The 11,669-nt window shown below is 37.6% G+C and overlaps 1 protein-coding gene across 3 annotated transcripts in view; it reads left to right on the top strand.

Moving 5' to 3' along the window:
- Window positions 1-5: 5 nt before the first annotated feature.
- OGFOD3 (2-oxoglutarate and iron dependent oxygenase domain containing 3) overlaps window positions 6-11,669 on the top strand; it is a 61,455-nt gene continuing 49,791 nt past the window's right edge. For all 3 annotated transcript variants that reach the window (XM_088133429.1, XM_025172563.2, XM_088133428.1), the window contains exons 1-3: window positions 6-160; window positions 1,975-2,192; window positions 8,555-8,630. In XM_088133429.1, the coding sequence (XP_087989555.1) occupies window positions 69-160; window positions 1,975-2,192; window positions 8,555-8,630 (386 nt within the window). In that variant the 5' untranslated portion in view covers window positions 6-68. The remainder of the gene's footprint in view (window positions 161-1,974; window positions 2,193-8,554; window positions 8,631-11,669) is intronic.

Here is an 11,669-nt window from a genome sequence, read left to right as displayed (position 1 = left end):
CCTCCGCCCCCTCCCGGGCGCTCGAAGGCAGCGTCCTGACGTCCAGGTACAGCCGCTCAATTGAAGCTATGGCTCCGCAGCGACGGGCGGCCGGAAGGGCTCCGGAGAGTAGCGGCGCAGGTGCGGCGGTTCGGGCGGAAGAGCGTCGTCGTTTCAGCAGGTACGAAGGCGCCAGCGACGTCTGGGAGACTGGGTGCTGATAGCTGCCCACCACGGCTCAATGCTGCGCGTGGGAGGAGGAGGCGGTGGCTCTCTGCGCTTCATCTCCCTCATCCCGCCAGGCTTCCGTTCACCCTGGCTTCTCTCACCCCTCTGTAGCGCTTTGTCCAATCTGGCGCCGTCCCAATGTGGAAAACCCTTTCCAGAATGTCCACCCAGGACAGAGCTGGCTGTACCGGTTAGAAGGTCTTGGGGTGGGGTTGGGGCGGCGGTGTAGTCAGGCATATCCAGGGGGCATCAGTTTGGGGTGTTTTGTATGGCAAGTCCCAGGACTTCTACTGGCATGATAAACCTGGAAGCAGATACAGAGCAGCTCTTAATCATTTCTAATTGTACTGAGCTGGATTCGTGCAACAATGTGACAGGTTGGAATCTGGTTGTAAGAAAGAGGGTTTCTCCTTTTCCTTCGTTTAAGGAAATATTGATAGCTGGATAATGAATGGACAACCCAACCTTATAGGAGCTCCCACGCTGAGAATACCTACGCTGTAGGAAAAGTAGGGGAAATTATAGGACAATATTTGTGCACTCCAGGTGAATACACATGAAAGAGTCATATTCATGAGATGGGTGCCCATATAGATTTAATAAATAAATAGCTAGCTAGCTCTTTATGGGACAGTTTGTTAAGTTTATTAAAATAAGTTCTGCTTCCTTTTTGGGCTTGATGCTTGTGTTGCTACTTGGCCAGTATTATCCCTTTACATTTCCTCTGGATCATGGTGTTCCTTTTCCCAAATGAATTGGCTTAATGACTTCTGCCTAGTATCCTTTACTGTACTAGCAGAGCACTGGATTTAGGCCAGAAATACTGTGGGTTTATGTCCTCACTTAGCCACAGAGCTTTCTGGATAATTTTGAACTACTTGTGTGCAATCAACTTAATCTTTATTTGTAAGTCCTTGTGAGGATATAGATAGGGAAGGCTGTGGGGGAATAGCTGGATAAAAAAAAAAAGTAATAAGTGCAATTATGATAATCTGCTTTTTCTGTAAGATGTCAAGGCATCTTATGGGGGAGCATCTGCACATTTTATCTTCACAACGATCCTTTGAGGTAGGTTGGGTAAGAGAGACTGACTGTCCCCAAGGTCAACCAGTGAATTCTCTTTGTGTGGAACTTGAGCCTGGCTTTGTCTGATCCAACTCCAAGACCTAAACCCCACACTACGCTAGCTTTCTGTGGAAGTTCATACAAATACTTCCTGAAACTTCCTACAAACCACTGAGTTTAAAGAGAACAGAAGTAGAATGCAGGTATTCAAATACTCCTTAATGTTCAAGAAAACATTTATTTTTAGTAAGTTGTTCAGAGTACATTGTCAGTTTTAATAGGATTTAATTTTAATAGCCAGAGGCTGTTTTTTTCCCATGCCTGAGATTGGATGATATGTTTGTTACTTGATGTGAATGAGGCCTGTGTATTAAAGATGCATTCATTGGGCCCATGTTATTGAGTACAAGTGTATTCCACTCACTCTATCTAGTTTTGTATTTAAATAAGTGCAAATTGTATGAATTATATTTATTGCTTTTTAAAATACATGTTCTGCCTTTGAATATAGTATTTTCCCAGATCAGCTGATAGTATATTAAATCACAAGACAGACATTTTAAAATTAAAATAATGATGAAAAAATAATACACAGTAAAAGTATGAAGAACAGACATAGGTTTGAAAACTTCATTGTAACATCTAAAATAAAAATATTAATTTATTAAAGGAGAGAATAAAAGCATCTTGTTTTGTTTTCAGTGGCATGAAAGATAATGCTCAGAAAGATTCACGGCGGAAATGGTTGACAGCAGCTTTCCTTGTCTCATCTGCCATGCTGGGTTATCTTTTGAGTGGAAGCTACTTGCTCAGTGAAGATGGGGTTACAGAAGTATTGGCCTATCATGGTGAAAGCGTCCCAGACAAATTCATTGAGGTACCTTGCTCAGAGGATTATGACAGCCATAAACGGTTTGAAGGTATTGTATATTATGACCTACATCAATACTTTTTTTAAATAGTATTTTATTAAAAATTAAAATTATAAAGATAAAAACTAATACAAACTAAAAAAAAGAAAAAATAGGTGCAGAAGAAAATAGAAAAGAAAAATAGAAAAGAAAAAAATAATATAGTAAAGGAAAAAAGATATATATAAAGAAATGACTTCCCCCTTCATCACAAGTGTAACTAAGTTAAGTAGCTTATCACCTTCTCTTAAAATATAACAAATGATCTCTTCTTCCCATATTCCATCTCTTATTTAGAAACAAATCCTTACAGACTCATCATTTCAGTTCTGACATCAGCAAAAGTCCATTAAGGGTTACCAGAAAAAACAACTTGTCTATTGTAACCTTGATCAAATAAACCAACTCTATATTCTTTCCTTTTACTTCTAACAATCTTGATCTTTAATCCCTTCACATAATGTCCTAGAACCTGATTTCTTTTCATTTTTTCTTTGTCCCTTCTCACAAAATTCTTCAAAGCTTTAACAAGCCACTTCTGTAAATCCAATATAAGAAAATTATCCAAGTCACTCTCTTGGTTTGTTATTTGTATATCCCTTTTAATTATTAAGACATCAGCTGGTTTCTTTTGTCTGTCCAGTGTAACATCTTTTTCCACTTTCAAATCAGTCTCGATCTGGTCAGGTAAAACTTGTTCCTCTTCCATAACTTCTTTTAAACACAGCCTATCTATAGAGGCAGACAGTCTTAAAATTAACTTCTGGGTCCATTGTTCAAAAATATCCTTCAGTATGTCTAATGTTAGAATATTTTGCTTCATTCTGTATTTGTAAGTTGAGTTTGAGTGTTCTTCTCCTTTAATTGTAATCTTTAGTTCCTTCTTGTTCCCTCTAGTGTCCAATTTTTAAAATCTTTTTTTTTTTAAGAATTCAAAACAAAACCATTTTCCCATGGGAAGGATTCTTTATAATTAATTCCAAAATCTTATTTCGAATTTCTTTTGACCCTTAGTCTATTTGTAACTTTCTAAAATCAACATTTTAATCACCCTTTTGCTGTTTATTCCTATATATTTTAAAGTCCTTAAACTTGTATTTAAAACTTCTTTCACTAAGAATTGAAAAAAACTCACCCGGTGCTATAAAACCTGTCAATCCAAAGGTTCCTAATAGCTGAAAAGCAGTTAACAAGCAATTTCTGAAAGTGATTAGAAAAGTGATTAGAAAATTTCCCCACAGAAGTATGAGAACACTATCCTTTCAAAGACACCGACTGCAGTTTGAGAAAGATGACTATTTCCTCATCTCCCAGAGCTCTAAACCCACCAGAGACTACTGTCTTGTGGTCTCCTTGCAAGGAGCAACTGTCTGGAGCACTTGTGGGTGATCTCAAGTCCTCTCTTTGTCTGGAGGGGAATTATCGAAGAGCTGGTCTACTTGCCTGCTCTTCATTCTGCCACAGTCACTGTCTTCAGTCTGCCATTTCTTCCCTGGAAGCACCTGCATCAATGTTTTTGAAGTAACCTAGCTCCCAAAGTAGCAAAGGATAACTTTTAATCCTTTCCAATCTCTTGATACTGTAGAAGTATTTCTTGTTGTAGGCCTTTTGTTGTTATCTTTTTCCTTTCATTTGAGCTTTTAGGGGATTAATCCTGTACTATATAGAGAAAACACCCTGGATATCCAGAAGCTCTTCTCTTTCTTCTACATTATTAGAATATGGAGTCATTGCATATTTCTTAAACCATCCTGTAAATCAGATCATTAAAATATGTAAATTTACAACACATTGCAGCATTTTACATCAGTGAGGGGTATTTTCCATAATCTTAGATATTTTTTATGATCAGAAAATAGTATGTAATATTCATTGCCAGTGCTAAGTTGTAAATGCAGTACATTACACAGCAGGGCATGGACTCTTTATGGAACTTTGTGGGTTGGTACAAATATTCTTTCCAAATGACCATCAAATCACAGATGACATCTGCAACCACAGACTGAATTATAAAAATCTTAGATCCAGTAATCCACTCTATTACAGTGGCACAAATACATTTTTATAAAATAAGATACATATACATTTTCATGATTTCTACACAATACCCCACCTTACACCCAGGAATCATATCCAGGTTCAGAGACTTCTAAAAAACACATAATGTTTCTAGGTACCACTAAAGTCCAAAGGTAGAGTCTATGAGATCTTTACGTGTCCAAAGGTAGAGTCTATGAGATCCATAAAGGAAAGTAAGAAAGCACATACAGGGACAGAATAAGTATAAGAATCACAAAACCTGAAATTTAACTTCATAATACTATTATGATGTTGAGCCATGGATTGATGTCAATACTCTGGATTAAGGTATGAGATGGCCCACACACCAAATCATTAGGTACATTTCTGTCTATAAACTACACAGATAGAATTGCTGATCTGTTGTTACAAAATACTGGTATGAAGCATGGATCCTCTATATTTTTACAGAAGATTCCACTCAAAATATCCATTAAGTTACAAATCACTTCCATATCTGTGCTTCTATGAGGCAAAAACTTCATAACTCTGATTCACTGATGTTCATGAATCTTATTCATTCAGGCATGGACAAATCACATAGTATGTTCATATCCTTAAACCAAGTTATAAAAATCTCACAGTGTATACTTTACATTGCAAATATGGCACAAAATTATACTCCTTTTATGAAATCATAGACTCTCATCCATGCTGTGCCATAACACATGAATCCTCTTGATTTTTACAAAAAAAAACTCCATAAAGAACAATCGTCATTGTAACTGTTTTAAGCTGTGGCTCCTCTGGCTTTTATAGGACTTCAGAGGCTGTTCCCCTCCCCGCCCCCCCCCCCCCAGTGTGTGGGAGAGGACCTTCTCCTTTCTGACTTCTTAGTGTTCCCTTTGGAGTTCTTAGAGTCATAGGATGTATCCACACACAGAGATATTACCATAAAAATAAAGTACTGTTAGCAATACTTAAGTGCAGAAACCTGGATCTCAAGGCCTAGAGCCTTACATTTTTTTCTGGATTTTACAAGAGATTCTCCTAAAGCATTGTCAACTCACAGACTACATCTATATCTAAAGGATGCAGAAGAAAAACTATGCAGTCAATGCTGCTGTGGCATAAAATGGGAAATCTATAAAACAAACTTGAATCTAAAAATGGGATTTTATGGTTGTATGGGGGAGCTTTCCCATAAAATAAATATATAAATTATAAAGTTCCACAACAATCCATGTCCTGGATCCATATTTTTGTGTAATGATACCTCTCTGAAAAGCAGGTCCCATGGTTCTTATAGCTGTCTGCATGTGCCAATATCTGTTTTAAAAGTTCATCTTCTATAAAAACTCTGAGGTTTCTTAACAGTTCATTACTCATATTCGTGATTTTGTACCTTCAGAATCACCAAGTTGGAATTAGAATTAAAAATTGGAAGCAAAAATAGTAATTAGTGCTTTTATCTGTGGAGGCAGTTTTTATCTAATTAACATTGATTTCATATAGAATGAAATAATATCATGAGGATGTATATCCTGTTGTATTTTTCTGCTTGTTAGATGTGTTGTGTCCTTGGTTTTGTGGATAATGCTTTTAGATTAATTTTTTTTTTAATTTTTGGGATCCAACTTTTATTGAGACTTAATTGGTTTTTGAAGGTGAAAGTACAATTTTAACATGCTTTGAATTTTAACATGCTTTGAAAAAAAGGTTTGTATTTTTCAATAATGAAAATGAATTTAATTTTAAAGTCCTTTAATTTTTAAAAATATTTTATTTTGATCTATTCTGCCATCCAGAAAAGTGGAATTTAAAACATATACAAATATTTATTCTTAAATGAATGTATTGTGATCATGCTCTGCTGGATCAGTTTGGTCTGTTCCAGAATGGCTGCTGTTTTGTTACATTTCTGTTGTAAAGTTGTCATATTACCGAGTTTCCACTTGAGGGCACCCGTGGGTTGCATCTGACAATATTCCCTATTCTGTAACCTGGCAGCAAAGTTCCTTAAATATAACAAAATTCAGTTTGATGCTTGCCTAGATCAGAGCTAACTATACTCTTGATGAGAATCCTGGAAGCTGTAATTTATCTCTAGCCTTTTTCAGGATTTACCTGCTGCTTTGGTAATTTACTGTAATAGTATTCCTTCTTAAACCTGGTGTAATGCTGCAATGCTTCATCTGCTTTAGTTTTGAGAAGTCTGCCTATTTCTATAACTCTATCTAGGATTCCTCAGGGATCTGCATACTATTTGTTCCTATTTAACATCTATATGAACTCGCTAGGTGGGGTCATCTGTTGTCATCAGGTTAAGTACCAACATATGCTGATGATACTGATCTGTGCATCTCAACCCAGGGCCAATCAAGTGATGTTTTCTTTCCCAGTATCTGGAGGCTGTGGGAACCTGGATGGGGAAGAACAGATTTGAAAAGAAAAGATTGAGTGGCTGTGGGCTTTAGGGGCCTCTGGATCCTGGGACCTCCCTTTAGTTCTGGTTGGGGTTGCATTTCCCCTAATAGAACTGGTGTACATTTTTGGGCTCCTCTTGGACTTTCAGCTCCTGCTTGAAGAGCAGATGGCAGCCATGGCCAGGAGGACTTTTCCATAAATCCATCTTGTGCACCAGTTATACCCCTTCCTGGATTGGAAGGCCCTGCTTATGGTCACTTGTGCCTTGGTCACTTCCTGTTTGGAGTATTGCACTATGCTGTACATGGGGCTGCCCTTGAAGACCATCAGGAAACTACAACTGGTCTTGAATGCAGAACCATAGGTAGTCATAGTCTATTTTGCAAGATGTACTTGCTCCTGTTAGACTTCTAGATACAATTCAAGGTGCTAGTTACTACTTATAAAGTTCTTTATGGTACAGATCCGGATTATAAATGAGACTGCCTATCTTCAATTGTTTCTGCTTGTCCCACAAGATATGACAGGATGGACTTGCTTTGGGTCCCCTCCATGAATCAATACCATCTGATAGGAATTGTGTTTTCTGTCCCATAGTGCCTGCTGTATGGAACAGCATGCCCACTCTCCACTTGATTCAGATGACCCCAATCCTTTCATAAAGCCTTGAAAACCTGGTTCTTCTCCAGGCATTAGGCCATGGGACTGGATGAGCCCATCTTATGGTTGTGATTTCAGCCTCAACTGTATTGTGTTTTCTGTTGTTTTATCTTGTTGGTCTTTTTCTGTTTTTGTTTTTGATCTTATTTAAGCTGCCTAGATTGCAGACTGTACTATGTTTGCACCCCCAGCATCTTTTTAGAATCTAATACAAAATGATGCAGAGTCCTGTAATATATATTTCAAAATACTTTTTTCTTAAAGTATCATGACTGCAGTTTCCACTGAAAATAGGTCGTTTGTTTTCTCCTGTCATTTTTATCTTTTAAGAGTGCAAAAAGGTTGATCTCAAGAGCCTAATTTAAGGTCAAGCTTGTAACTCAGTGTTTGTTTATTTCACTTGAAGAAGTTGAATCAATAGTTCTTCTCCAGGTACTACCTGAAATGGGTTAGAGTTGTAAATGTCCAAGAACTAAAACCAGCTGAACAGCTACTTGAAGTACTAACAAAAATATGAAGATTTACGAAGTTAGAGATGGCTGTCTTTTACAATCAAAAAACATAAATTTGGGCTGGATATTTAGGAAAAACTAGAATTCTGAGGTTCTATGGTCATCTTCTATTTTTATTTCTAGACTCTGGTATTCAATATTGAAGAATTCATTTCAACTCTGACTAAAGAACTTATTTAAATTTGGAACATCATTTTCAGATTCTATACAGAATTCCTTTTTGCTAGAAATCTGAGTAGCCCATAATTTTACCAGAGATTCTTATTCTGTCAGAATCTGAGACATTAAAAATTGGCATTTACAGCCATCAGTGGATTCTTCCAAATAAACCATAACTCTTTTGATGGATTAAGCAAAAGAAGTTACTTAGATTTGTTACAGTTTTTATTATTACAGCAAGGTAGTTTGTGGAAAAAAGAAATACAGACATTTTAACAATAATTTGTATATTCTGCTTTTTGAAAATTGTACAGTCTAGAATGTCAGATTCTTTTGCTTATGTATAAGATCTAGAAAAATGGCAGAGCAAATTGAAATGGATAGTTGTTTTTTTCAATGAGATATAATAATCATTGTGCAAATTAAGTGAAAGTATGAGGTATAATGATAGTAATGTATAGGTGGTTCTCAGGTTCTTATTATTGATGGATCAATCAAATCAACCAATAAAGCTGTCTGTAATACATGTAAAGACAAGGAAAGCAGGGAAAAATATTTAACACTTTCTTCTTTCTCTTTGTGTGCATTATCTAGGCTGTACCCCTCGGAAGTGTGGAAGAGGGATAACAGATGCCATAATTAACAGGGAGGAAGCTGAGCGAATCCGTAGGTAAATATTTTGTTTTTTTCAGACACAGAATGTCCTTGTTAAAAGTTTCAGAATAGTGTGGTGGTGGTGTTTTCTGTTTGTTTTATAAAAAGTGTACAGGTAGTCCTTGTTTAACAACCACTTGTTCAGCAACTGTTTGAATTTATGATGGCGCTGAATGAGTGGTAGTTACAACCGGACCTCATACTTATGGCTGGTACAGCATCCCCATGGTCACATGATTGTGATTTACAATCTTCCCTGCTGGCTTCCCACGAGCAAAGACAGTAGGGAAGCTAGCAGGATGCTGGAAGTCATGGTCATGTGAGGTCCTCACTTAACGACCCGTGCACTCCTTGTTTAACAACAACAACTAGGAGTGCTGGAACCGCTGTCGCTAAGTGGTGCGGTCACATAGTTTTTCAACTTATGACCGTGTTACTTAACGACAGAGCTTGTGGTCCCAGTTAGTGTTGTTAAACGTGGACTACTTGTACACTTCATAAAACTTCCTGCATAAGATAGAAAAGTGGCCTGGATATGAATCTTCCTTTTCTCTCCTTCATGGGTATTAACTAGTTAGAAAATTCTTAATAAGTATGTTGCCTTGGGAATGAGTTTCAATGGCTTATTGAAACCAACCCCAGATTGAGATAATTTGTTAAAAAAGAAAGCTGAGCACATGGAAGATACCTGGCTAGGGAAGACTCCCCATCAAAATGTAATAGAATGGCTTTGTGTCATTAATTCCTAAGGGTGTAGGCACAGAAAAGGACTGAAGGGATGAAATTAAAGAGGGGGAAAGGGACATTTGGGAAATGTTCCTTTTTCCAAGGCCTGCTCTACCTTCTACCTTCTCAAGCAGTAAACTTACTTAAGAGTTAGTAATCCAAAAGACCCAGTAGCCCAAGAGGAAAAAAACAGGAGTCATCCACAACATACAGTGTAAGGACTGTAACAGCCACTATGTAGGACAGACAGGCAGAAGACTAGCAGAGCGCATCCATGAACTCCAACTAGCAGTCAGGAGACACAATGAAAACTCCTTAATCTCAACTTAATCTCACAAAACTTGGACAGACTCACCCATAGTTTCAGCTGGGAAACTGTGAGCATCCTAGACCAAGCTAAATCCAAAAATGTGAAGGAATTTCTGGAAGCTTGGCATTCAGACAAATCAGCCATCAATAGACAATAGAAATAAACCATATTTATATACCATTCAAAAGAGAGAATAAAAAAAGCTAAGAAGGAAACAAAAAAACCAGAATACATCCTCTCCACCAGCCAGCACCCAGATAAGCAGGGATTAACACCAGGCAAACAATCAAGCAAAAAACAGCACCCTAATCAAGGAACTACCAAGGAGAAACCCCCACCCCCACCAAAACCATCAGGGGAAGCTACTGTATATAAACAGGGAGCAAACTCCACACTCACTCGTACTGGTGTTACCTAGTTGGGTAATGAAAGATCTGCAAGCAAACAACCAAGCTCAGATAGAGCCAAGGACTCCACATTCCAATAATTTTCCCAGTCCTAGTCAAGAAGACCACTGCTGAAACATTCTGGGGATTGTTGTTCAATAGCATCTAGTGAGTCTTAGATCCCTTCCCCTGATTTAAAGCTTTTAACATGAAAAGTACTTTTTGATCTGCATTGTATTTACATTCAAACATCCTTGTGTGGTAGGTTGCCATTATTATTCCTATTTAACAGGTACAGAATTAAGGTTGGGAAAACCAAAGGATCAAATGCTTCCTTTTTAAAACATGAGATTTTACCACCTTTCTAACTGTACTAACTTGTTCACTGGCAGTGATACTAAATGAGTTTGAGACTGGCCATAATTTAAAACCAGGTTTCCAAATCTTGTGGTCCATTCTCCAGTGTATTATCATATTTTGGAATTTGGATCCTGAAATCCAGAGAGCCTATCTAGAGTAGTTCGTTCATTATAGACACACATGTCCCATGGAGACAGATGTCTGTTAATAAGTATGTGCATTTGTGTATATAAATATGAATACTTGTTTCAAGTATATGCAGTTTTATTCTCTGCACTATATGCCTGTTTCAGAATATGATATTCCTGTGGGATGTTGATTAACCAACCCAGCATAAAATTTAGCTTCTGCGAATATGAGTCGCATGCGCTTCTTTCTCCCTTGCCAGCCCTATATCCTGGATAGCCTAAATTGTTGTTAATTCCTATATATGAAATCTAGAAGTGTGATAAAAACCTAGGTTACTTATGAGATGCTAACCCACACAGAACTTATGGATTTAAGTTCATGATTAATAACTATTAAGTCCCATTTCCCCAATTCTGACAGACCTGGGAATAGTATGTTAAAGCTAATAGGGATTCATGTGTTAATAAGGCAAGGAGGGAGCATTTGTTTTCAGCTGCTAAACTTTACCTGAGTAAGCCTGGAAAAGTACACCTTGACCAGCCATAGTGTTAGTGTTTGGCAGTAAACGCAGAAAGAACTGAAAGCTTTAATTAGGTGCTTTTTCATTTTTTGCAATAAAGTTGGGCAGCTCTTTTCATCACAGAAGGTACCTCCGCTGCTCTCTTTTCATTGTATCAGATACCTCCACTGCATTGTTGAGCTCCTCTGTTCAGCTTATAGACTCCTGTTTTCCCATGCAACAATATTTCATTGATAATGAACTACATTTTCCTATCCTTTGGTCACTTGTAATTCGAAATTTGTTCCTGACCTTTGGAGCAAGAAACACAATAGTAGCTGAGGCTTTTTCCCAGTAATCCTGCCTGGACATGACTGGGTAAGAGTTGAGTTTGGATTTTGCCATTTTTAATAGCAAATGCTTTGCCTCTGAGTATTGTGTGTGGCATAGGTGGCCCTCATCATCTACAGTCTTTTATTTATGTAATTGCTAAACTGAGTCCAGATCATGCAGAGATTTTTACATAACTGTGGTTTGGACTTTTTTTTCTTTACATGAGCGCAAAATTCTGGATAGCTTTTGCACATGCATAAAGTATGCATTTTAAGGTTTCATCTGCAGTTTTGTTATCCACGGCCCTTGAGA

Source organism: Python bivittatus, unplaced genomic scaffold (genome assembly GCF_059951505.1).
Source record: "Python bivittatus isolate LINGU-HERP-01145 unplaced genomic scaffold, Pbiv_v1 ctg000080_np1212, whole genome shotgun sequence".
Lineage (NCBI taxonomy): Eukaryota > Metazoa > Chordata > Lepidosauria > Squamata > Pythonidae > Python > Python bivittatus.
This window is presented reverse-complemented; position numbering and strand designations above follow the sequence as displayed.